This window comes from Tinamus guttatus, unplaced genomic scaffold, assembly GCF_059628265.1.
Source record: "Tinamus guttatus ecotype Peru unplaced genomic scaffold, ASM5962826v1 Tinamus_guttatus_pri_ptg000639l, whole genome shotgun sequence".
Taxonomy (NCBI): Eukaryota; Metazoa; Chordata; class Aves; order Tinamiformes; family Tinamidae; genus Tinamus; species Tinamus guttatus.
In genome coordinates, this window is record NW_028289173.1 from 1,159,512 (window position 1) to 1,187,093 (window position 27,582).

The 27,582-nt window shown below is 39.3% G+C and overlaps 1 protein-coding gene across 2 annotated transcripts; it reads left to right on the forward strand.

Moving 5' to 3' along the window:
• The first annotated feature begins 34 nt into the window (after window positions 1–34).
• On the forward strand, window positions 35–23,243 carry SOCS6 (suppressor of cytokine signaling 6). Of its 2 annotated transcripts, none has more exons than XM_088535636.1 (2): window positions 35–96; window positions 21,096–23,243. In XM_088535636.1, exon 2 carries the CDS (start codon window positions 21,221–21,223, stop codon window positions 22,823–22,825), a length of 1,605 nt encoding a protein of 534 aa, XP_088391762.1. In that variant the 5' UTR covers window positions 35–96; window positions 21,096–21,220; the 3' UTR covers window positions 22,826–23,243. The 2 variants fall into 2 exon arrangements, with proteins under 2 accessions (XP_088391762.1, XP_088391763.1); XM_088535637.1 differs by lacking the exon at window positions 35–96 and adding an exon at window positions 9,876–9,896.
• Window positions 23,244–27,582: the final 4,339 nt, after the last annotated feature.

The following is a 27,582-nucleotide window of genomic DNA, read 5'->3' on the forward strand; positions in this document are numbered from 1 at the left end:
GCGGCGGCGGCGGCGCGGAGAAGGAAGGAGGGAGGGAAAGAGGGAGGGAGCCGGGCCCGCAGGAGCGCCAGCAGCGCCAGCGCCTCCGCCGGCTCGGTGAGTCCCGTTCCGCGGCCGCCGCAGGCCCCGCCGCGAGGCCCGCGCGGCCTCCGCTCGCCTGGGCGGCCGCTGGCCCCGGGGAAGGGAGGGCGGGCGAGGCGGCGCCGGGGCCCCGGCTCCCGCGGCCCTGCCGCCGCCGCCGGCCTCCTGCTGCCGCCCTTTGTGTGCGCGGCGGCGGCTCCAGGCCGCGCGGAGGCAGCGCGGCCTGCGCGGGGCCACGGGCCCGGCCCCGGCCCCGGCCGCGCGCTCGCAGGAGGCGCCTCGGCCGGGCCCCCCGCGCCGCAGCCCCGCGCGGCCGGGGCCGCCCCGCGCCTGCGGCCCCGCTGCGCTCCGGCCCCCATTTTGGGGCCCCGGGGAGGCGCGTGGAGCAGCCGCGGGGGCTTCTGCGGGGTGAGGGGCGCGCGGCCCCTCGGTGCCGCCCGGGGGTGGTGCGGGGCGAGGGGAACCGGGGCGCCCTGTGCCCGGGGGCACCGAGAGACTTGGCTTATAAACAGGGAAGAACTTTCGAAAATACTGCTTCCCATTGTCCTCCGGACTGCTTGTATTATTGCTGTTGTTATTGGTTTATTTTCTTTTTCTCTAACGATGCCTTTTCCAGCATGAAAAACTGGCTTCTGGCCTTTTATTACCGAAAAAAAACCAACCCCTTTGTAAACATTGAAGTTTTAGGTGGTGGAGAGAGTGCTTCTTGGTGAGGTGCTTTGGCTGCGTTTTTCATTTTATTCTTTGGCCTTTCCTCCCCTTGGCTTTGGCTTTCGGGATGGTGCCAGTTTTGGGCGCAGGTTGCGCTGTCACAGAAGGTGCTGGTAGCTGCGTGGCCTTTCGAGCCACACTCCCTACTAATAACTTCTGTGTCCCTCCACCCCTCCACAGATACGTCTCAAACCCTCTTTCCTGCCTGCCAGAAATGTTTACACCAAGTCCAACCTCTTAATATTAATGCACCATCAGTTTAAAAAAAGTCCTGCTGCAGGCCTCATTTCTTAGAGAGAGCTGCTGTCTACAGAAGTACTTGAGGGTTAATGTTTCTACGTTGCTGTGGGTGGAAAAAAAACAGTACTATTTTTGCTTCATGTTAATAAACCCATCCTCAGATTGTAGAAAATATGGAAGTTTTGGTGTAGTTGTGAAATAAATTGTTTTCCTTGGCTGGAAGAGCGAAGCTGATGGAGGACAACTAGGCATGTTCAGAGCCTTCTCTAGTAAGACAGCAATTGTAGCTCTCTCTTTCTTAGTCAAATTTCAGCTTTTTTAAAATGCTATCATGAAGCATTGAAGCAACTATCTAATGTATTCTTCATTTCATATCGTATTTCATGCAGTTGGGGCTTGCTTGGAACTGAGCTTTTACCTAAAGCAGGTTCCCCTGCTATGTATGCTTAATCAGGTGGTTCTCTATATACCAAGTTTTCTGAGATCCAAGCAGAGATTTTACAGTTAAAATTCAATGAAACTGAGCCTCAGCGCTTGAAGTATGTGAGTTGTCACAGTACAGTGGTGTATAGAGATACTCCATATATTTGCTAACTTTCTGGGAGGTTGCAAGGCAGCAGAATGCTAACCTCGTGTTGTTTCCAGGGCTTTTGTGAGCGTGTCTTCATGTCACTGCAGACGTGCAGCACCAGAAGTGTTCTTCAGTTTTGGAAAAATAAAGTCCTCAGACTTTCCAAAAAGTTGTCCTATGGAAATCTGCAAAAGATGTATGTTAATTTAGACCATGTTGTTAATTTCTTTGATTGTGGCCTATGAACTAAGTCAGACAAACAGCTTGGATTTCTCTTCAAAAGGGGTGTTTTGAAGAAAGGACAACTCGATCCACGTCCTTCTGCAAGTACTTTACACATCTTAATTCTGCTCAGCCCAGGGAAATGGTGGAATGTGAACTCATTAAAAGTCCTTTTTGGGGAAGCGATTTGATTCTGCTACTTTTTATGAAAGGTTTTGTAATCATGCAGCAACTTGAACATCAGCATTGGACATTAGAACATTAGGAAGATTTCTTGTACCTTGAGCAGATTTCCTCAGTTACCTTGAGCAGACTGAATATTTGTTGCATTATTGCTGGCAGAACTGAGGCCATAGTTCAGGGTAATTCCTCACTCAAGTGTCTCATTTGCTGTAGCTTTACTTCCTTTCAGGGCCTACACAGTACTATTTTGGTAGAGTTTGAATAGTACAAAGTGTCACAGGGAGGTAAGTGATAGCAAAAGATAGTTAAGAGGAGGCCAGTTTTTGCTGATGTGTGTCTCAGTTTTTCTTTGGTCCTGCTTTAATGTGTGTTAGCAACCGTACCAGGGAGAGTAGCTCAAGCATTTGTGATGCTCCAAGGGAGCAGAATAAGCAGTATAAAAGTAAATGCAATCTGACGTGGGACTATGAATACTAAAACGTGTTGAGGATAAATTGGACAGGTTTGGGACTGAAAGATTGAAAGGCTGAGTAGAGATTTCTTTGCCAACTTAGGTATGTATTTATGTAGTGTAAAGTATTAAACTGAAAAGAAATAGAGAACGTTGAGTTTCCTTTTTTTTAATTATTTTTTAAAGAGAAATAATAGCTTATGGCTGTGCCAAAAGCTAGTTTCATTCTGTTTTTAGTGTATACTCATTCTTTTGGGAATACATATCTAGCTTCAAAAGACAATAAATGTGCTTGTGACAGAGCTCCCAAGTTCTGTCAGCCTCTGTCCCTCTTCATTTCATTAAATTTACAGTAGCAATAGGCAAGTAAATATCTCTCAGAAAACTTGTCCTGCAAATATTCCCTGACAATTTCAGGTGGTGAAATACATGCAGCAGTGTGTTTTTTAGAGAATAATAACATTATGAGTGCTTGTAATGGAATATCCATTATTCACCTCTAAAAAGCAGCTTCATACCACTCAAATACATATGCTTTTGATAAAACAGGAGGTAAAGATTGATACAAAATTGATCCTATTGTTATTTTTGCATTTTCCTCTAGAAATAATTGAGTTCTGAACTTTTTACTAGCTAAGTTGGATAAACTTCTATACTAATTATTTTAGAATAATTTTGAGACATCCAAAAGCTCAGTATGATTCTTGGCTTTTGTTTGTTTTGTTTTGTTTTCCCCCTCCCCCTGTATGTTTATAACTTTTTTTATATTAAAATAAAAAGTGTCATCTACTTCAGCATCTTCTGGCAGCTAAAATGAAAAACCACAAAAAAATGTCCTTACCTTATGGTCCTGGATGCAAACAGAAAAATTACTGCATGTGAAGTGTTACTTGACGTATCAAATGCATAAAGAGGGCTGCACAGATACTGCCAGAGATTACACAGGCTGATTATAAAAAGGCAGCATAGTGCAGAATATGGCTTAGACTGCCTACCGAGAGACATAAAACTCTGAGATCAAAGTGTTAGAAATTAAGACTTCTTGAATTCACCTAAGTAAAAGTGTCTCTAGTTTTTCTTCTGTTCATTTCTCATGGTCTTTAGCTTGTACTTGTCATGTGCGGGCATGCAAGCAATAACCACTGCAGCTCCACGTCATTTCAGCAAGTTTTGAGGTGTACGTTTTTGCAAATTTGACCAGTCTTCTTTAGAGGCCATAATACGTATTTAAAGACATAGATATGCAGCTAAAGCTTTTACTCATATATATATTTATATATTTGTCTTGAAAATTTATATTAAGGTAAAATATCGTGGAAATTATTGGCTCTTTTCCCTGTCCTTAATCCTGCACATAACTCTTTGGACTTTCAGAAGCTCAGTTGGCTTCATTTATGACGAGGATGTAAGCCACGTGTTGCCTACAAAATTGGTTTTTTTTGCTTGCTATATTGCAAAGAAAACTATACACGTTAAACCCAAATCTTTACTTGATTAGCTAGGATGCTGATAGGGTAGCTGAATGTGTGTCCCTCTGCCTTCAGAAACCTGCATGGGATGAGTATTTTCTTGCTTGCAGGTATTCTCAACCTAAGAATGCTGTATATAGGCATTTCTATGCAGGTGCTTCTCTCCAAGCATTGCTTCCTATTGCGTCTTTATAGGCTACATATAGCAGATGCAGCTTCCTGTCCTTTGATGAATTTTTTCTTTTTATCTGTCAAATGTAGTAGGCTGGCAGATATAGAAAATTTTAGGTTTGTAAAGTGTGTTTTTGTGTATATGTGTGTGTGTTCCAAGCTCCAAATAATTCTGCTGTAAGACAATTCTGGATGAGAGCCATTTTCTCTGGCACTGAAGGTATAAATAGTAGATGTTATAGAGTTTCTACAGAACTTGTTAAGTGCTCTCCAGTTAGAAAAATGGAAATGAATTTACTAACATTGTTACATAAACCATACTGATATGTGGTGTTTTTCTTTGCTTCCCAAAGCAGTAAATAATAAGCAGTTGTATTTGCATTATTTATCTCGTATGCTTTAAGATACTCATCTGTAAGAAGATTTGTGTAAGGTTTTGATGGTCTCAAGTTAATGTGATGAATTCAACTATCAGATAAATTGATTTTGTTTTTTCAGGCCCCAGCATTACTATTGTACCTCTAGTATATTCTATATTATTTAGAGCAATGTGTAAGTTGCTGCTCTAGATGACAACAGTGTTGGAAGTGGGGCTCCAGTTAAGCCTGGTTTTATGATGTGATCTCTGCTTTATTCTTAATCAGTCTAAAAGTTATGTGGTGAATGTGCTGAAACCCTAGTTTGTTGGTGTCTGAGTAGGGGCCTGATTTTTCTCCCCTACCCTGCAAAGCAATGTGTGTTCTTCAAATTGGTCCAGAATAAATTAGTAGACTATTGCAAGCGTTTTCCTAAGCAAGTTTGATCCCAAGCTCTCTCTGAGACAGCCTGCTATGTTTTCTGTTGTTTCTGGTTTGGAGAATTCCGTCTCACCACACTTTGTTTTGGTGAGTGTTATAAGACCAGGTAGTTAAAATCTGTAATCTATAACGTTAACTGTGTGTCTGGTTTTGGTAATGATTTTTAGCATCCTTCAGAATCCCATACATACTCCTTTGGTAGCTGACTGGGCATCAGAGTAGGAGGTTTAATAAATGAAGTAAAGGAAGAGAGACGAGCGGTACCGGGGAGAGGTTTTGAGCTGCAGAAGGAGAGAGGCCGTCGAAGCTTGAGAACGGAGGGAGTGCTACTCCCAGGACAGGGCAGGGTTTTATTAGGGAAAAGCTCTTTTTGCTAGAGCTGATGAGAACTCACTCACTCACTGCAGATTTCTCACTGGCTTCTCTGAACAGAAGCTGTTTGTGCAGCACATTCATTTTGATGCAATTTGTGCTGGGAAAGTTTTCCAGGTTGGAATTTTGGTTAGCTCAGAGAGAGGCCAATTCCAGAATAGTTGGTTTGGGCATTGAGATGTGCAAGTCTCTTGGCTACGTGCAAGTTCTTAAGTTTGGGTCTTTGCAAGGTAAATGGTTGGGCTGTTTTCCCTTTTTTTTTTTTTGGAGCTTTCCTTCACCACCACCACCCACCTTTACCTGCAGAAAGACAGAGGCAAAAGCCACTCTGGTCCAAAATTCTGTGAAACTTTTAACTTTTCTCTTCTTAGCTTTTGAAAGAGAGAGAGCTGTTGGTTAGCAGTAAGCCCACCTAGGAAGCACTGTCTCCCCTTTGCGGAGATTTGTTGGTTGAAAGAAGGTTACAAGAATGTATAAACATACTTCAATAACGTGCTGCAGAGATGCCTAAAGAAGATTAGTACAAGCTGTATGAGTTTGTCAGTTGTGCTGACATAACTAAAGATACTCTTTTTAAATCAGATCACTTGAACATGTCTTTACCTACTGCTTTGATACAGTGTCTCTCTGGTCGTATTACTAAAGCTTTCGCAGGTGCTCACCCGAAGCACACACACTGCCCTGGACTAGTCATGGGCCTTTGGCATGGGCCTTTGAGATGATTTTTGGAAAAAATCTAGTTGCTTGGGAAAACACTTAAATGCAAGTGTAAAAAAATCCACTTCTCCAATCTCTTACTGAAGGGATAGAATGGGGTCTGTATAGTGCAATAGTCCTTTTGCAATCTGATCGGGTGTCGGCCAGAAAAAAAAAAGGGCGAGGGGAGGGAAGGGAGCTGTTACATCAGTACTGGTTTAGATATCTTTGTGTGAACAAAATAGGTGCTTTTTGAAATCTGCGGAGTTTTAAATGAAAAATAGGAACATGGAAAACAGGAACAGAAATTGAAAAGTATGCATTGATTTTAATTGGGTTAACATCTTTTTTTTTCTTTTTATTTTTAGTGTGTGAGAGTTTAAATGTATGTCAGAGAGAACAAGAGAAGAACCAGAATAGTCTGTATGGATGTATATATGTATATAAATTTTTATATGCTGGAACTTCAGAGCTCTGCTAGTTTTCATGACAGAGCTTCTGTATTGTTGGCTCTGCAGACTTTTGACCTGACTCTGGAGATGACTGTCATAAAGGTTTTGAATTTGTGTAAATCTCATGCAGTGTGTTCATATAAACAGTGAAAACTTGATCTTTTATCCAGTATATGAGAACTTATACACCAGTGCAAAATTCTTCCATATCAGGGCCCAGTTCTTCATAGGCGAGCTAAACAAAACAAACATGGAGCAGTCCCGTTGATTTGGTGTCTGCTTTAGGTTAAATTCATTTCTGTGCATTGAGACTTGTTATTAACAAAATCAGATTGGTTAAGGCTGGGTGGAAAATGATTTTTTGCTTCTGTGGAGTGTTATTCAACCGGACAAAATGTCTGTCTGTTCGAAAACTTCCACTGCAGTGTTACCTCTCCAGCAGAAGGGCTGGCTGGGGTGGCTGGACGTTCTGTCTACAGATGATTGACGTCAGGATGTAGGAGAAAAAGCCAAGTCCCTGATCTTAGTCTTGAGTAATTGCGAATAAGCTGCATTCAGCCAAAGCTTTGCAAGAATGACAGAAGGGGTATAGTCCTGTCCTTAGTCCTCAAACCTTCTTAAGTTTGATTCTGATAAATCAAGACTTCATAAAAAAGATTCTTATGTGGTTTTGCCAATGGAGTCAAAATTCTTTTCCTAGTAATTCTAACAACTGCAGGTCAGTGCACAAGTCGTGCAGAGTTCATGCATGGGCTTTTTTAGAAACACTCTCCAGGCTTAAAAGGACTCTTAATTTCAAAAAACAAATTTAATATTATGCCTCCTATTGTAAGGGAAAGAAAATACTAAAGTAATTTTTTGAGATTAGATTGAGATACTAGTTCCAGTACAAATGCGTTTACCACATTTGACAGTAATTTGAGCACAGCCATGTCTAACTGCTTCCCATTTATGGTTGGGCTCCAAACCCTAAGGAAGTTAATTAGTTCTTTGTTCTTTTTGAGCTTTCTGCCAATGAAAAGGGGAAGGAAAATGTTTTAAATTGTGTTTTACATTCTCATTTTTCCATAGAGCTTGGATTAGTCTCCAAAATAGAGCAGAGTGGTCCCCAAAACAGGGAAAAGCCATCAGTCCTAAAGCACATTCCCATGGGTGTGATTTCTGGTTGACAGGTACAGATTCTGTTGGGAGAGTGTCTTCCAAGAGCACGGTCATGAGAGGCACTTGGGGAGGAAGAAGCCTTGTCCTGGGGGGTCCCAAACAGATTAAAGGTCCCTTATCTTTAAACAGAAGGAAGGAACTGATTTCTCCCCCCTTCCCTTTTTCTTTCCCCTCCTCTTATTTTTTCTGGCTTGTTCCATTCTTGTAATTTGTAAGATAAAACAGACCTCTATAAAGCAGAGTATATTAATTGGATCTGTTTTCTTGACAGCGAGGGACTGATCTTCTGTATCTGACAATGTTGAACATTCCTGTGTAAAACAGCTTGGATTTCAGGTTGACTATGATACTTAACCTATTTTTCCTGTATATATTTTAATACATACATATTGTTTTTTTTTTTTTCCTTTTTTTTTCCCAAGTGAATAATTTACACTTAAAAGCGTCAGTATAATTTAGGAGAATCACTTCCAAATCCTTCTTAAGGATTTCTCCTCATACAAAGGTTCAAAAATATCTTAACTTGTGAATCATGTGGAGTCCAAGACAGGAAATAAAGTGCTGGAGATGCTCTTAATCTCCTGCTGCTTGGGATTTTGGAAGACTGGTACACTTTTCTCTCCACCTCCAATTTGATTCTATTAAATGCACTTTAAAATAATATTTGGATACTTAAAAGTATGCAGTGGGGAGCTTGTGTACTTATCTTAGATTTACCAGCTCTAATAATATTTGATAAGCATTTAAGCTATATGAGTACAAGTAATGGAGGAAAAAGTTTTCGTGCAAAAGAAATCCTAGGATTTATTTTCAGATCTGCCTTTGAAAGGTGCTTTTATCTTTTGTCCTGCTCACCCTTCTGAAATAGGTTTTTTTTTTTTTTCCACTTGCAAGTATGTCAAGTAAATTCAGTCTAATGTATCACTTTCCATGTATTAGTTTTCCAGAAAACTTGGATTAAAATGAAATTGGTTTTCAGCTTTGTGAATTATGTTGCTTCTCTATCGTACAAACTTGTGACTAACACTGTAAGTTAGTACTTCTTTCTTTGCCTTTTTGAAAAGGAATAGTTTTATTTAATAGTGATGGGAAATGAAAGCTGTCTTGACCTCTATGAGGTATTGTCACTTGAACTTCTTATGACAGCAAATGAGCACTTTTGTTTAAACAAAAAGGATTTGGATCTTAGTTTAGCAAGACTTATGACTTTTTTGTGCATATTGGTTCCTTGAGCCTTAAACTGGAGGTGCTTAAGGGCATGATGAAGATGAATTTAAGAAACATTTTGATATCTATTATGTATGGATAAAGTCTTCCTAATAATAGTGAAATAACTGAAATCAGAAGTTATCAATTAACTTTTTTTTTCGGTAATGTGCTCACTCTAATTTTTCTTGGATTAGGTTTTCCTTTCCCTGAGTACAGTGAAAGTGTGAATGACTTGTAATCTCTCTTGAACTGAATGTTGTTAAATAGCATAGGTTTTCTGTAATAAAAATGAGATAAAAATATAACGGGTAACGGTAAGAGTGGGATCTTTATGCTTGATGTGTTAACCTCTTTGCCTTTAATATGAAATCCCACGTCTGTGATTGAAGCATGTTGTTGTTACTGCCCTTTAATGGGGAGCCACATAACAGGCAGACATTCAGCACAGGGCCCACATGACAAAATTCATCTCAATGCAATATAAAACTAAACATAAAAGTGTATAGCTGAAAAAAACCCTTGTGATTTGCACATGCAGGGTTTGCAGACTGCCAGCACTACTGGCTGTGCTTACCAGTGATTTAAAATACAGAGTGCGATAGCCCGGTGGCAAAAGCCCTCATTCAGAGTGTAAGATAGGCCAGTTAATTCTCCCCTCTACCTTTCCTGTCTGCACAGAGCCTCGACACCAGCCCGCAGGATGCTCTGGAGCAGGGGGTGCTTTCTGTTCCTCCTTTAAACTGTTCTGTTCTGCAGAAGATTAATGGAGCCAAAAAAGAAAGAGCTGGAGATGGAGTGTTTTCTCTGGCCAGAGGATTAAGCAGCTGCCTTAGAGTGGGAAAACCTGGGACCTTCTTCCTGGCCCAGTTATCCTGCATCTTAAACCCTCTCTGCACAGCAGAAAATCAGGCAGTGAGAGTTTCTCTTCAGGTTTGCCTGAGTCTATAGCTCGAATCCCCTCGGGGAGTACTGAGTCCTTATGTGTTGCAGAGGTACCAGGACCATTCAGCCATGACTCACGGTGGAGCTGCCAGCGTGTTTTATTCAGCATGATTCTGCGAGGGGGTGATTGGCACGTTCACACTTCCCTGTCAGCACATGCTGAAGGAGGTAGGTTAAAGCTTAGCCACGAGGAAGGCATCGATTCACTTCTGTTAAGATTAAATACTTCTGCTTGTGTATGCAAAAATAAGGCTAAGGGCTACTGTGGAATTTTTAATTAAAACAAAAAAACCCTCTGGAATATGGGTACTTCCTAGATGAAGCAGCTCTGTGTCTGTGAAGGAGAGGGGTTTTGATCATGAGGTCCTTCTTTCTGTGGCCCTTTAGGAGCCCGACGCACCTATGATGCCCTGACTGCTTGTAGTTTGTACTGATTTTTGGAGGAATTGCTTGTGCCTAGGACAAAAGAGAGTTATTTTATCTCAGTTCTAGATAAGATTGGTTGTGGATCTGACCTCTGCTGATTGTCAGAATGTTCTTTGCTTTGAACTGCATTTTTGGAAAGGAGGCCATCGGCCTCGGGTCTGTTGTGTCACCAGCAGAATGTGGCAGGAGCTGTGCTTAGGTAGGGACAGCAGATTTGCAGACTCGGAGTTTGTGTCACATGAAACAGGCTCTAAAGAGAAATACTGTTGGCCTATTGGCTAGTCTGAATTTCTTTGCAGGTTATCTTTCCACTAACACTTCATACTAATTTTGAAGTTTCTCATATGTTTTCTCTATCCTGTTCTTTGGTTTTCTGTCTCTCTAACTCCTTCGGATATGTGCCGCTCATGGAGCTTCTGCTTGATGCTTCTTGCATTATGAGTGGTTAATTTTCCTACTGCTTTGATCATCTTTAAGCAGTAGGACTGAAAAACCTTTGCAGAGCACCTGCTGAAATTAAAAGTTGTAAAGCATGTCAGGAAGTTGGATCACCGAGTACAGGACAGATATGAAAGATTATTTATCCACAGAATGTTACTCCCAAGGTCCTGTATTTCTGATTCCTGCTTTGTCAGAAAATGCCTGAAAGGGATTTGCCTGGTGTCCTGCTAAAGCTGTCCACAGTGGGTGGCAATTTGCTGCTACAACCAAGAACTCCATTAAGTCAAATTGCTTTGGTTTTGTTGCACTCTTATGCTTCCATAGAGAGATGGGGAGGTTTCCGTTATAGTTTTAAGCAGGTAATTATTTGAAAACTCTAGAGGTTGAAAACTCTAGAGGTACAAACCTCCCTCTCAGTTTCCCTCTCGGTCTTCCTCTCTGCATCCATATGACTCTACATTGTGAAAATGCAGAATTGAGTTTTCCAAATGAACGACCTTAACTTTGCCTGAATGTGCCTATGTTATTCTAAATTAAAATACAGTTGGTCTTCACTTATAATTCCATTTTTAAAAAGGTTGGACACTGAACTCTCTTATATTCTGCTGTTGAGCAGAACAAAAACTTCCTTAATGAGGCTAATACTTCTGTCTGTAGGCTCTGGAATTTGGAGTGTATTAGTATCCTAAAAAGAAATGACAGGACTATATATTTTACATGGTGATGGAAAGTAAAATTAATGTAAATGTTTTTGTCCTGTACAGGCAGCCCTTCTGTCTCTTCTTAACTTCCGAGTTCTTGATCTTTTAGCCTTAATGTAATTATCTCATATGTTTTCTGTATATATAGTTCAGGCAAAGATCATAAATGACTTCCTCAGTATGCTGTTGCTTAAGAGGGAAAACACAGAATATTACTGCCCACCAGAAATTGCCATAGAAGCTGTCTTTTATTATTTGACTAGTTATATTCAAAAAACCTCAGGAAAATAAAGTAGCTAGTGAAACTTACTGATCATTTCAGAAGTAAAAACTCTCAGGAAACTTTGACATAATATGATATGTAGAGAAAGTTTTCAATTTTCAATATTTTTGGTAATGATTTCTTACAGTAGCATAAAAAGTATTGCCTAAGCCTTTTTCTTTACTAAGAAATGTTTCTAGTCACAGTGTATTCATGGTTGTAGATAAAAATATATATATATATAGTGTATTACAGTGAAGCTTTATGAATCACATAGTTCTATGATGAATTAAACAGTTTAGCCCTAGTAGTTTCCTCTCTGGTTTTGGAAATGCGTGTGAGCTCCAGAAAACGTTTTTCCTGTATTTAGAAATACCCCTGCATTGGACTCCTTGTACACCTAATATATGAATTTTGGTAATGGCTGTTCCCTCAGTCGAGGTACCACCTATCTGCTTATTGTGAGACTTTGGCTTGGTGGTCCACAGATACCCAGAGCCTTGTTTGAACAAGCTTCATTTCTATGGGAAATAAGGCTAAAACAAACTATATTCAGTGAATACAAGTTTAACTCCGCATCTCTGAGAAGTGTCTGAGGAGTTAAATTTCTTCAGAAGTAGCCTGTAGTTTGTATGAGTTGCAATGGTATATAGAAACTTAGTTACCACTTCAAGGGTTTGGAAAGTCCTTGTTTGACTAAAAGTAATCGTTTAAATGTAGCCAATATCTTTCAATTCAAGTTACTCTGTATATTTGTATTTTGCTTAAAATGTATTTAATTTTGAACAGGTGCATACTTTTTATGTTATTACGTTTGTGCTAATGATGTGCAGCTGTAGTAAAATGATTGACTATGACTGTGGAAAAGTGTCATTGTAATAAATGAATGAATAAAACCTGTCTGTGTGAATTTCAGAAAAAGGAGTTTGCTTTTGCTTTGCACCCCAGGCAATGACTGGAGTGTCAGTTGTCTTTGTATGCTGCCAGAATTTCCCACTATTAGAAATTCTAGGTACCTGCTGATTTTATGTGCACAAAACCTGCAAATCCACAGAGGTGGGATTCTTCATGTGAGTTTGAAATTTCTCAAGTCTTCGACTTCTGTGGAAACTGAATGCCCTGATATAGGAGACAAGTATCATGCCATCTTGGCCTTAAACTTTCTGTAGGGTCTGGAGGAGGAGGGGGGTGTCTCTGTGGTGTTATTGTGGCAAGTGTGTTGTCCTTCCAGCTTTGATTATTCAGTAGAGAAAAGCGCAAAATGGAGGTTAATTCCTTCCTGCCTGTGACTCTGAGGAATGTTCTTTATTAATTGCTTCTTCGTCCCGTTTCTCCCTGCGAGGGTGGTATATGAAGGAGCCTCTGGTGGAGGCTGTGCTCTCACTTTCCCCTCTGCCCCAAATGTGCCCACTTAGTCTTTCCATTTACCTGGGGGTAACTGGGTTGCAGTAATAAAGGGCTGCTGCACCTGAGCTTTACGGAGAGGACGGAGTGGTACCTGCTAGCGCAGGAAAGCTGCTGTTGGGGTTGAAAGGGAGATGTGGAGGTGCTGAGGCGGCAGCTGGAAAGAGCCAGGGCTCTGGGCCGCTCGCCTGGCCATGTGGTGCCGAGAGGTAGTTCGGGCCCTTGCCAGAAACTTGTCCCTGAGGGTGACTTGGAGGCCCAGGTACAGCCACGATTGGTCACAGGAGCCAGGGCAGGCTGGTCGGCACAGAGTGCGGTATCGCCATGCACCCATGCCGGCCTCTAGAGAAGTCTGACATTGGAAAAGTAATTTTATTTCAAGCACTGATACTCTAGTTGTGGAGTATTCGTGTGCTTGGTATGGTAGAAAAGCAGAACCCTTTCTTTTGTTTCTTTCTTCATGGTGAATTTTCCTACTAGTTACCAGTTGCTTGCTTTAATTCTATTTCAGCTTCTTGTGTTTTAGCTCTTGCAATGTAAGTTATTAGTGAACTCCATGTGAAATAAATTTCTCTTTTAGACTTTAACAATGTTGCTTTTGTTACTAGTGGGATAGATTTCAGATATCTAAATTTGGATTATGGCTTGAAGAAGAGCTTTCTTCTTCCCAGTTTGTTTTCATTAAAAAGTTCTTGTTATCTTCTCGCAAAGGTGATCCCTCCACCCCCAGCTCGACACTTGGTAAGCAGTTGCACTACCTTGAAGGAATTTGTGCAGAATTTTGTTTCTCTTTTTACCAATCTTTGATCGCAGGTGGATGTTATATGGAGAAGCAAAGGCCAGTTTACTGACGTACATGCAGATGAGGGTTTCTTGTCGTCTGTCAGATAAGCATAAATGGGAAGGTTACCGGTTTACAACTTGCTGGTTGAGGTATTGGTTTTACAAGTGTGATATGAAGCCACCGGTTGGCTAGAGAGTCTACCCAATGAGGTTTTCAAAACGAAAGTTAGACTTAGCTTTTTTTTTTTTTTTTTTAAATGAAAATGACTTTAAAGCTCTGATGCGAGGTTGCTTAGATTTTTAATCTCTGCTGCCCGAGAAGGTGTATTCCTTATTGCACTTTGGGAGAGAATAATTACCATTATCCATCATACTTTGGTGTTACATTGTGTAAGTGCTTTTTAACCCTCCAGTTTTGAAACTGCAACTAATTTTAATTTTCATCTTAAATAAGACAGAAATCAAACTTCAGAAAATTGGCTTTTAGTTCAGGGAGAATGACAAGACAAAATGTGTTTATCCCAGTAAATAAGAAAGAGGGCTGTCATAAAGTGCATGGTGATCCTGTGTAAGACTCTACAGTCTTCAGCAGAAAAATGGCCTGAGGCTTTTATTACTTCTCCTGCTTCCTCCTCCCTCTGCTCAGGTTGTCATCTTCTCCTTTCTGTCTTTTCTATCACTCAGTTAAAGCATATGTAGTTAATATATATATAGTCCGTCTGCACCTAGGGCTGGCACCTATGGGTGTTAAGGGAGTGGAGTGTTTCTGCGTGTGCTGAAGGGACAGGTTTGCTGTGGAGTTGTTTGGGGTAAGAGACAATAATGTTATTTAGTCAATAATATTAAAAGAATGGTCAGATTAGGGCTGGCTAGAAAATATCTTTGGGAAAATGCTCTGGTTTATTATTTCTGTCTTTCTGGCATATGTTTTAAAAATAAATGAACAGTATTTTTAAAATTGCTTTTAGAAATGCACCAGGATTCAAAAACAAGCTCCATTTAGAACTAGTTTGTGGTGCTTCCATCCATAGAATTGGGCAGGTTATGTTCTTTTCTGCACATATTCCTGGATTCATGCATCTGTGCCTATCACTCTATAAAAAGAAGCACAGAAACGCAAATTTGTTATGGTTTTACTGATTGTCTTTCCTCCTCTTTCCTTCTCTTTCACTGTGTACATTTCAGATACTCTCTCATCTGTTATTCAATAAGTAGGCACAGAATCTGCTCCTTACCTATGGCTTTTCATTATTGTAGGAGATTGTATGCTGGCTTCTACAAGCAGCTTTTTAAATTTTGAAGTACTCCTTTTTACAGAGCATGGTTTTGTTCCTGACTGCTAGTGTTGAGAAGCTGTTTTGGAGAGGTCTGCAGTCTTGGACTTCTGAACATTACTATAACATATATGTATAGATCTACATGGAACTATGCATGTGTAGATATGTGTATATATTACATATACATATGTATATACTTACATATATATTGCTATATATATAAAAATAAAGAAACCTTAGATAAGCCTCTCTTACAATGCTGAGGGTACCACCATACCTTACAAAAGAGCAAAAACGGTGTATCTGCCTTCTGTCAGGATTCGAGAAGTGAGCTGGCATCTTACCTGGAAAAGGGATTCGTATTCATCTCCCAGCAAATCTAACCTTTGCTTGTGCAACTAAATTTTTTTTTCCTTTTTCTGGCAGCTAGTCTGCTGCAAAGCAGGGTGCTGCACTTGTGTAGAATAACAAGAAATAAAGACAGAGTCTGACTGAACATTATTCCCATTCTTAGCCTGCTTCTGCACAGCTGCATGCAGAAGAAAAAAAGGTGATTTACTTGGATTCAGTAGAAGTGATTTGCTTCAATGAAACGTATGTACACATACTGCACACCTCAGGTTTCTTTGGTGATTTTTCTTATTCAGTTCAATAAAAATGCTTCACTTCTTTCCTTTTCAGTGCTTGGGAATAAGTTTCCTTTTCTCCCTTCTTTTTTTTTCCTTCTTTTATTTTCTTCTTCTTGGCAGTTCTTTAGGGTCTTAGCCCTAAGGCGGCTTTATTTTACCCTCTATTTTACCCTCTATTTTTTCTCGCTTTCATCATCCCTGAAAAACTCTTGGTAGCAGCGCCCATGCTTATTGGGCATCTGACAAAAAGCAGGACGGTGCTAACGCCGTCGGTAGTAAGCGCGTGAAAGCAGGGCCTCCCTCCCTGCCTGCCTCCGGTGGACGCCGCTGCCTGGGAGGTTTAGGTGGCCGTAGCTGCTGCTCGCGCGTGGTTCCTGCGGGCGCTCCGAGGAGGCGCCGCTCGCGCGCGGTTCCCGCGCCGCCTCCGGAGCCCAGGGCAGCCCCAGCGGGCACCCGTGGCCATGGGAGCTGCAGCCGCTGGCGGGGTCCCCCGCGCGCGGCCGTCGCGACGCTGCGTGTGCGCGCCGAGGAGCTGCCGCACAAAGATGCCTTTTAACGCGCCGCGGTTGCTCCCTCGAGGAAGGCTACCAATCGGCTGGAAATAGTCTGTGCTGCAACCAAATATGGGAAAGAAGAACAGGGCTTGCTGCGAGCGGTCCTGGGCGAAGTGAAAAAAGGTCAGGGCAGTCCAGATGTCAAGGGACATCTTGTTTTAACAGGAGGAGAGAGACAGGCAGTCAAGGTATTCAGGCTTTTTACATGGTTCTGTTACTGGCCTTGCATACAGTAAGTGGTGCAAGTGAGTTTGTGCAAGTGGTGGCGAAGGAAACCCCTTTGTGTAACCACTTTCCATTTATTATTTTGCTCTAATCTTCTACTTGTTGCTAAATGCATAACCTTGCTTATAATGCACTAAGGTTTGCTAATAGTTAATAGGGTTACTCTGTAAGTTGTCAGAACATTAGTGCCTATGGAGTTTTTTCACTTGATTTTTTTGTAGAAAGAAAAAGAAAAATAGCAGAACTGGTATGACTTGTTTGTTTGTTTGCTTTTCTTCCCTTTTTTTTTTTTTTTTAAGTTTGCTTGCCTGAAATTTGAATCTGTATAATTCCTACTACACTATACTGGCCCCTCCTTCTTTAGGTGTTCATGTCTTAGAGGTTGGAAGTTTAAATGTGGAATGAATAGCGTCTGCTTAGTGTCCTGTTAAAAATAGGAACTCTAAGTACTCCTGAATGGCAAAAAAAAAAAAAAAAAAAAAAAAAAAAGTTCTATCAGATGGGCTTCTCATCTGATTTTCTTTCTTAAAACAAAACAAACCCCCAAAACAAAACTTGTTCCAACTTTACGTGAAGCTACGTGAGCTTCTTTATACTCAGCAGCCTATCTGCTATGCAGAAGGTGATGGGGTGAGCTATTACAAAATTTGCCTGCTTTCTTTAAATGAGTGCTTATCTGTTACTGAATATGCCACTGCTAAAACCATTAATTTGTTTTGTTCTTTTCAAGATAGTGTGGAACATCAACATATGAAGTGAAATGTAAATTGCTTTATTTAAGATCTGTGTATATTAAAGAATAGCGTGATGTCAGAATTTACTTGGAAAGGGAAAGAGTAAAGCAGGGAAGGGGAAATCCCCATCATCTTCAATATACTAGTGGTAGGTAAGAAAGCTGAAAGCTGCCATTTGGTTTGTATGTTCTGTCAGAAGCTGCTAGTGTACGAGGACGTATATCTAGAACAAGTCCTTAGCAATTGACATTGATAGATTTAGGATTTCTGGAATAAATTTAGAGATTTCATTCTTTCCAAAATAGGGCGTTTAATTTGTGATACTTTAAGATGCTGTTGTTGATTCCCTCCTCCCAAATAATGAATGGATATATCCTCGTGAGAGTTCGATGGGAAAAAAAGCCCCTTATATTTTTGCAAATAAAGAAACAAGGAATGTGCTCTGGATATTTCTGCTACTTAGATAGATGCCAGATTTTGGGTATACTGTAGCATGGGTCCAAGTCAGCAATAGATGCCAATACCTACCAAAAGGCTTTCCAGAGGTATCTGTAGTTAGCCGCTTATAACTCCCTGTACAGCAGATGGCCCTGGAAGAGCACATCTGTGGGAGACCTCCGGGATGCCATAACTCTTGCAGAAACCAGCGAGGCTGCTGCAGTGCTGAGAGGTGTGATGAAATTCAGCCACTAGTTTCAGTGTGTTCCAGGAAGGAATGCATGCCTAGCTGCTCTGTTTCAGCTCTTCTAGATGTAGACAGTGAATAATTTTACTCCTGCAAGTGTATAAATAAATCTTACATTGAGGCCCGTGCAAAGAGAGCTTTTAAAATGCATGAATATGTAATGTGGAACTAGTGGTGGTACTTAAAGATATGGAAAGAAGGAATATATCTGGATCAGCTCAGGTATTTGTCTTTAAGATTTTGTTACTCAAGACAGGAGAAAGCCGGAATATTGTAAAAGGTGTTACAGCATTAAGTAGTTCCTATATGAAGAACGTGGTTAAGAATCACTCCTCTAAACTGACAGTGTTTTCAGTTTGGCTTTGGCCAGGAGTGTTCCCATGGGATTTTATTGTCTTTTCCTGCAGGAATGAACTGGGCTCCTGGATATATGCAGGTTCTTTCTGTGGCTGATACAATTTATATGAACTTCCAGCCTTTATTCCTCATATGAAATGTAATAACAATATAAGTAATGATTTATGCATTTGGATATAAAAATAGTGGCTATCAAGGTGGGCTGACGGATATGAAACACTTGTGTTCAAGCATGCTCAGTGATCGCTCTTGGAGTACAAAATGTCAACTTTTCTCTGTGCTGCCATAGAGATTTATCTCTTGAGATTATTTTTAGATACTTGATTTTCAATCGTAAAGACACATTTTGATACGGAAAAGCTAGTATGCAATAAAAATCTGTTCCTTAAAGTGGTTCACTTAGTTCTTTTAGCTTCTCCAATAGCCTAAGAGATATAGCTCCATCAGCCAAATTTTAGCTAATTGTAATTCTTATTAGGCACACCCATTAAAATAAGAGTGAATCGAGCAGTTTGAGTATCTGCTCGTTCAGTTGTATAATTGTATTCTCTTTTAATTCCTCTCTAGAGTATAAGGCAGATTTTGGTTTTGTTTTTGTGCTTTCCTTTATAGGGTTAGGAGCTGCAAGCAGTGCCGTGTATGTCTTGCAACGATGAGGGGGACATATTTGGTCAGATGAAAACAGTGTCAGCTCTTGAACATTAGTCGAAACCAGTTTGAGAACACTGTGGGTTTCGCAAGTGGGGCTGATGTGTTACGAGACTTCTGGTAATGAATACACAGGGCATGGTTAAATATACCAAATGCTCTGATTCACTGCGGTTAAGAATCACATAAAATGCTGAAGTTATCTTTTTTCACTCATTTCATAGGGTCATTTTCTTACACAGGATGAAAATAGGGCTGTGCATTGGTAAACTGTGAAAACTGAGAAGATTTAGGAGTGGAATGCCACTCAGGCATTTTGAGCCTACTTCTAGATGACACGTAGCTCTCCCACTTTCCGTATTTGTGGCTTTTTTCTAATTCCTGTGCTTTGTCATTTGTTCTGATACAACAGATTCCAAGCATATAAAAACCTTGAAACGTTTAATGTATTATTCTTTTTTTTAGCATTTCAATAATTACTAATTTTTTTCAAAACATATGCAGTTCCCATTAAGCATAAGTATTTTTAAAGATGATTTCTTTTTTGACTTTGCATATATCTATCTTAAACAAATAGAAAAGTAGGATCTTGGTCTTTGAAAGAACATACCCATCTCTCAAAATATTTTCTTCACAGTTTTAAGGGAAATGAATTTTTCTAGGGGGGTCAGACTTGTTCAAGCTCAGCAATGTCAAAAATAAGCAGGGAAATTATGATAAAATATTGTGGGTTTTTTTTTTTTTCATTTTAATACTTGTTCTATGCAAGGGGCTTTTTTCCTTTTTCCTTTTTCCTTTTTCCAAAAACTGAAGATATTATAAAGATGAATACAGTGGATTTGGAGAACGTAAGGGACAAGGCAAAGGCAAAATAGGTCTTCAAGATATTCTGATGTGGATAGTGTGTGGAATTTGAAGGAAAGAGAGAACTAGGAAACAAGTCCATAGCAAATCTGGGAATAGTAATTCCCTTGAAGCAGGGCTTCATTCTAAAAGTGCTTAAGGTAATTTGAAGTTCAAGATCCTTCTACTTTGAACAGTTCCTTGCACTGTTTTTTTTAGATAGCTTTGGATATGATGCTTTAGCCTTTGTGTTCTTGAGGAAGTTCTTAGTGTTTATACCGTGAAAGTAGGGCTGAATCAAAATCATGATCAATGAACTGTTCTTTGAATATAGTAATGATTATCATTTTATTCTTTTACAGTGTTTCTGTGATGTTAAACTTAAGAAAATCATATTGTTCAGTTGCTGCAGTTTCTGCTTGTGTCTGTTTTTCTGGGTTGCAAGTGTGGTGATCTAATGGGAGAAAAGAGGGGAGAGCACATGTAAGGTTGTTCTGTCTCTCCCACAGTCCTGCAAACTGGGAATACTTCTTGACAAGGTGATCTTCATCTCCTCCAGTTTGCCATATTCAGCACAAAGCCTTTGCAGTTCATCCTGCCAACACGCCATGTAAATGGAAATACGTGGAATAATGGCTACTTGTGAAGGCAGCCTCTGCTGCTTGGCCAGCAACAAAACCAGCCAGGCCAACCTGTCTCCCTCTTCTCTCCCCTTGTTATTCTACTCTCTGCAGAGCTGCCTTGCTTTGGAGCTTTAACTGACATCAAAGAAAAACAGGTCAAAAAGTCAGATTTGGGAGGGGAGGCAGGGGAACATGACTGCAGAGGATGCCAGCTGGGAGCAGTCAACTGGGATTGAGAAGATGTGTCTGTCAGAAGTGTTGGAAGAAGAAAGGCACTAGCACTAGGCAAGGGCTGCCTGTGATATGACCTCCATCAGGGCCTTTCAGGATCTGATGTGATGTGACTAACACGTAGTTTGGAAATCTTGCATCTCTTCTTTCATAGAAGTTTGGGAAGGGATTCCTATGATTTACTGTAAATAAATGCTATTTTGCATTAACTTGAGGGCCCTGTTCAACCCAATTTATTGGGCTACAACTAATTTCCCTGTAATCGTGATTGCTGTTCTATTTATATATGCCCACAAGAACATATTTTTGTGATATGTATTATGTCTAAACTGAGTTGTAAATGCAGAAAAAGACTGAAGAAGTTCAAGACAGATGAGTAGATTCACATATTTTTTAAGCTTGAGTGGTTTCCAACTGTATTTACTCTTATATGATGCCCATTATTTAAGTACTACAATTTCTGTTCTGGGAAGGGGGGGGAGTGGAATTTATGGATAATATTACTATTTCTTTTGTGAAGTTAATTGTTTTTATTTGTTTCCAGGAAATGGCTCTTGAAGTTAAATGAGCCTGGATGAAACACACAAATGAAGCAGAAGCTGCTCCGCATGTGTTAGGACTCTATCTCCAGAAGCACTGCTGATCAGCCGGACTTGGTAACTTGTCATAATGAAGAAAATTAGTCTCAAAACAATTCGCAAGTCCTTTAACTTAAATAAAAGCAAAGATGAAAGTGACTTTGTAGTGGTTCAGCAGCCATCATTAAGTGAATTTGGAAAAGATGACTCGTTGTTTGGCAGCTGCTATGGTAAAGATTTGGCTAGCTGTGAAGTCAATAGTGAAGATGAAAAAGGAGGCAAAAATAGATCAAAAAGTGAAAGCTTAATGGGTACGCTAAAAAGGAGGCTTTCAGCAAAACAAAAGCAGAAAGGCAAAGGCAGCACTCCATCTGTAAGCTCCGCAGATGATGACACCTTTTCTTCCTCTTCTGCTCCAATAACCTTCAAGGATGTGCGAGCTCAAAGACCTCTAAGATCCACTTCCCTCCGTAATCACCATTATAGTCCAACTCCATGGCCCCTTCGACCGACAAATTCGGAAGAGACTTGTATCAAAATGGAGGTGAAAGTCAAGGCGTTGGTCCACTCCTCTAATCCAAGCCCAGCACTGAATGGTGTTCGAAAGGACTTCCATGACTTGCAGTCAGATAACGTGTTCCAGGAACAAAATAACGCATTAAAAAATACGGAATCTCAGAATGGGGACTTGCATCTTCATCTTGATGAACATGTGCCTGTAGTTATTGGATTAATGCCTCAGGACTACATTCAGTATACTGTGCCTTTAGATGAGGGAATGTATCCTTTGGAAGGATCGCGTAGTTACTGTCTGGATAGTTCCTCACCTATGGAAGTTTCAACTGTTTCGTCTCAAGTGGGAGGAAGTGCTTTCCTTGAAGAGGAGAGTCAAGTGGATCAGGATGTAGTTGTTGCACCAGATATCTTTGTGGACCAGGCGGTGAATGGTTTGTTGATTGGTACCACAGGAGTCATGTTGCAAAGCCCAAGAGTGAATCACAGTGATGTCCCTCCACTCTCACCTTTGCTACCTCCAATGCAGAATAATCAAATCCAAAGGAACTTTAATGGGTTGAACGGCACAGATGGCCACGTGGCCGAAAGTATGCGCTGCCATTTGAATTTTGATCCTAACACTGCCCCTGGAGTTGGAAGAGTTTATGATTCTGTACAGAACAGTGGTCCCATGGTTGTGACAAGTCTAACAGAAGAACTGAAAAAACTTGCAAAACAAGGGTGGTACTGGGGCCCCATTACACGCTGGGAGGCAGAGGGAAAATTAGCAAATGTGCCTGATGGCTCCTTTCTTGTTCGCGATAGTTCTGATGATCGTTACCTTTTAAGTTTGAGTTTTCGTTCCCATGGAAAAACACTTCACACTAGAATTGAACATTCAAATGGTAGGTTTAGCTTTTATGAACAACCAGATGTGGAGGGACATACGTCTATAGTTGATTTAATTGAACATTCAATCAGGGACTCTGAAAATGGAGCTTTCTGCTATTCGAGATCCCGGCTGCCTGGATCTGCAACTTACCCGGTGAGACTGACGAATCCCGTGTCCCGATTTATGCAGGTGCGTTCCTTGCAGTACCTGTGCCGTTTTGTAATACGTCAGTATACCAGAATAGACCTGATTCAGAAACTGCCTTTGCCAAACAAAATGAAGGATTATCTACAGGAAAAGCACTACTGAAAGCTTATGGGAATCTTGCATCTTGCACTTTGGGAACAACGACAACAAGAAGAGACTGAATTACAGTTTACAGACTTTCATTATTATCAAAATCTTTTGCTGCCATAATGATATTTCTTTTTTTGTGTGCGTGTAAAACAAAAGTAATGCATTTGGGTTTTTGTTTGTTTTGGGGATTTTGTGTATTTTGGGGGCGCCTTTTTTTTTTTTTTTTTTTTTTTTGAAAGAATGATCTCAAGTTTATTTTTAGAAGTGTGAAATAGCTATCTTTCATCAATGTGCAGATTAATCACAATGTGAATGATCAAATTCTCCTTTAATTTCCCCCAAGTCCTTTGCTGCTATCCACTGTGATTTTTATGCATTGAAAGCACATTTCATGTGTATTCAACCATAAGTAAAAGTCAAATGAAACTTGTTGAATGGATTTTTTTTCTTTAAAATAGCCTGTTGAAAAAGATGATCAAAACATATGGACAAAACATATTGGTATTCTAAATTACAGAATTTACATATATGTTAAAAATGGTTTCCTAGCATATGAATTATAAATTTCTATAAAAATATGCCCTAATGTAGAATTTATAGATAGAGCTGTGTGATAAAAACATGGTTATGCAGCATATCTTTGGAGAAAAGCCCTTATAAATCTTATGTTGTCCATACACTATTTTGTGTTTGAGGAAGTTGGTTCAGCTTTCTTCTTGTCTCAGTATTTTGTCCTTCTAAAAATGGCCTTTAAAAAAAAATCTTTGAAAGTCAGTGTGTAGTACCTATATGGAGATTGCAGTATTGAGATCCTGTCATCAGTTAGATGAATGAACATCTGCTAGGTCCCATCTTTCCTCTCTTTCCCTTTGCTACCTCCCCCTGAGTAGGAAAAATCACCTGGATCTGTAGGATGACTCTAGGAATTCTTATATGGGAACACAAGTTGACAAGCCATTTTAGAGATATGATGAAAACTTTGAATGGCTTCCCTTCCTCCGGGATGATTTCTGCAATATATATTTAAGCTAATTTTAACATTTCCCCTTTTTTTGCATTTTCACTTCTCAAATTCAGTAATACAGTAATGACCTTTGAATCTTCGGGAGGGAGGGACAGAACTGATGATAGTTTGGATGGAAGCTGCTTAAAATATGTCTCTAAAGCTCTATTTTCACAGCCTGTGAAATTATGGGGAAAAAGGAGTTTGGATTTTAATGTTCATTGACCACAGAAAATGTTGGGGTTAGCTGTCATGGAATATATTTTGATATGTGAAATATTGAATCAGATAAGTAAATGTTTCTGATCTCTGTCAAATATTCTGGCATTTCAAAAGCTTAAAATTATTTTGACCTTCTTTAGGGGAAAAAAAAATGACTTTCAGTTGGGCATACAGCTTCTGCATTGTAACATTTTCCTCATGGAAGGTTAATTCATGGCATCTTCATGTGTTTTTTGTTTTATTTTTTTTGCTTCCCCGCCCCACCGCCACCTCGCCCGTGCCCTGTGTCTGTCGCTTCTCTAAGTTACTTGTTAAAGGGATCATGGCCAACTCGAGATGGGGGCCTGCTTTATCCCTGCCCCATATCTCCTGCCCTAACATTTTGTATTCGAGAATGTTATCTTCCCCATCGTTGTAGAAGTTGCTGGTCAGTAAAGATCAGCTGAGAAAGCAGTTGTAAGTCTTTGATATAGTTTTCTTGTTTAGGTCATTTTCTTCTTGTTTAATCTAGCCTTTTGTCCCCTGAAATGAGTCTTTAGTAATGAATACAGTATTGCTGCAAGGTGGTGCAGTAGCACTACATCTTGGGTTGCCTGAATTGATAGACTAAATTTATATTTTTTTAATTTATTTTTTGACCATAATGTTTAACAAAAAAAATCAAAGGCAGATAAAGTCTGCCTTTGCTTTTAAGGGAGGGAAAATAAGGATTTCTTCTTTAGTCTGATAAAGTTTTAAACTTAATCTAGAGCAATCTATATGCCTAATTTGTTGGCTCTGCCATGGAGATATATGTATGCAAGTGTGAAATTTTGTTTCCTTTTTTTCCCCTCTACTGACATTTCCCCTACCCCTGTGAATCAGAATCACAAACTTTATTCAAAAAGGCACAATATTTACTGCATGGTACAGTGTTCTGATTCTGTCTGTGGGGAGTGGGATAAGAAAATCATCCTTATGAATTTCAGACGCATACTTTTTAGAAGCAAACCTCTGGCATTTTCTTCACTTTAAAAATTCTTTCCCTGTACAAGCTGGAGGTTCTATGCATTTTACAGAATCTTTGAAAGATTATAGTATGTTAAATATTTTCTCTGCCATTAAATACCACTATTGAATGCATTAAACATGTTTATATTATGCCACATGCATTAATCAAGCAGTCATTGCATTGAAACTTAAATATTTGGAGCTATAATATCCCAGTTTTGTTGCTGAATTGAAAAGGTGTAAGAGCAGGCGTGCTGAATTTACATGCTTTATAAATTTCAATTTGCTCACTCGTACATATTGATGCTTTTTAGACTTTGGTTCAGCTATCCAGTTTTTGAATTGCTTTCCTCACTTTGTTCTTGATTTGTGAACTTAATGAGATCAGGTTATCCCTGTTACTTTTATTTTCTCTACATAAAATATCCACAAGCATAACACTTTAAAATAGTCGAGGCCTAGGTTGTGAGACCCGTATAGCACTTTTTTCTAAATAAATAAAAAAATGTGATGATAATTCTCCTAAACTCAAAGTACTTTAAATCCACTAGTAAGTAAACAAAAATACTTTTACAAATTTCATTATTCTTTGTGTTTTTTTCTGAGATAACTGTCCTGCCAGGTGAAGGAACATGGATACTTACAGTTTCTTTTAATGAAGATTAATGCAAAAATCCAGTAACATTATATTATGAGACAATTTAGAGGTATTCAAAGTAACAACAAAAATTGCGTTGACTTCTACTTGATAAAAATTAGAGGAACAAAGTGTTCTTCACAAACAGAAAGAAAATGATTGAGCATATGTTGCATACCTTTAGCGGCAGATACACTAAGACTAAAAGCTAACTGACTGTGATCCTTATAGAATGGAAAAATGTCTATTCAGCACAAAAGTCTAAAGTTATGCTTTTTATGCAACTGAATTGTGCAAAAATGTTTGGGAATAGAAAAACTTTGAAATAAAGCTGGTGGGGTGTTTTTTGAGCTTATCAGCAACTTCAGTCATTTCATGATCTTGGTTGTTTTATCAGTTACAAGGTGTTTTACTCTTTCATTTAGATACAGGAAATTAAATTTGCACAATTTGCTCTGTTTTTTTCTTTTTGTAAACCAGTGTTATAAACAACTGAAAGTGATTTGTATTCTTTAATCTATTTGAAGGATATATAGCACTTATCCTGCTGTTGACACAGTGAATGCCATCTCTTTTTATCAGAGTCTCTTTCTGTCAGAAAGATAAGAAATGCAATTACTAATTAAACTCTGTTCTCAAATGAGCTGACTTTACATCTTGTTAGAAGCGATTTCTTTTTATGAATATTGACTGCTGGTCTAAGTGAAAAATGTGCTGTTTTTCTTGTAATGCATTTCATGTATGTGAATACCAGAATTATAAATTTAAAACAATATACCAGCAATATATGGGCTATGATTCTACTGAGAAATATTTCTCTCTTATTGAACTTTCAAATTCCGAGATAAGCTATGGATAAAAGTGATTGCCTATTTAATTTCTTTTAATCTTTTTACAACTATAAAGACAGAAAAAATACAGGCATTCTTTATAAATAAAAATGGGCTAGGTGGTGGTTCCTAAACTGGGAAATATGGCATTGCTGTTTCTGGAAAATGTTCTAAATTCTACACAGAGATAAGGAAAAAGTCTTAGAGAATTTTGTATGAATTTGTGCTGGTTAAAAGAATTTTTATAGTGATGATGGAGTGCCACGAAGTTAATACTTGCAATCCAGATTGCTGTAGTTTACACTTTTCTCTGTTTCAGACCTGGTGTGCACTATTTGTACTAAGCACACCACAGAGTGAATTATCCAAAGTCCATTGATTTTAATGTGTTTTGGTTTGTAAGCAAAATTATAGTAATTTCTTGCACATTTTTGAAAAATACTTGTATAAGGATTTATGTATCTGCTTCTGGATACAGTCTGTAAATAAAAATTTCATTCACAAAAATATTTGTGGAGTATTCTATACCTTAATGAAGAGGGGGGAGGGAAAAAAAAATGTAGGGTTTGAGCACTTGACTTGCACATCTATATTTTACTGGTTATAATTAGCACTGTGTTATATTTCTTTTCCACCAACCTTTTTGTATGTACCTTTTTTTTCCCCTTCTTCTCAAAAGAAGATGAAAAATTGCCAGAACATAAATAAAATACAAATTTTAGAAGGTCTACACACATTATGTAAATTAACTTAAATCTTGGTAAGTTTCCTTGTGTTAGCTGGTTAGTGTGGTTGGTTCTAGAAAAAAGGAAACTCATATCAGAATAGTGTCATATGTCCAAATGTGCCTCAGTGGTAATAAACATTTTCCTGGGCTCCAAGCTAGCAAACAGCTCTTACTTAGTTCAAAAAAAAAAAAAAAAAAAAAAAAAAAAAAAAAAAAAGGTTTTATTTGTTTGTTTGTTTTTAAACAAGGCATGTACACAATTGCTTGCCTGTCTTCATCTGCTGGGTAGTCACTAGATATTCCAAATTCCAGAGAATACCGTGTATTTCTTAGATTTTAGTTGTAATCATGTAAGAGAAA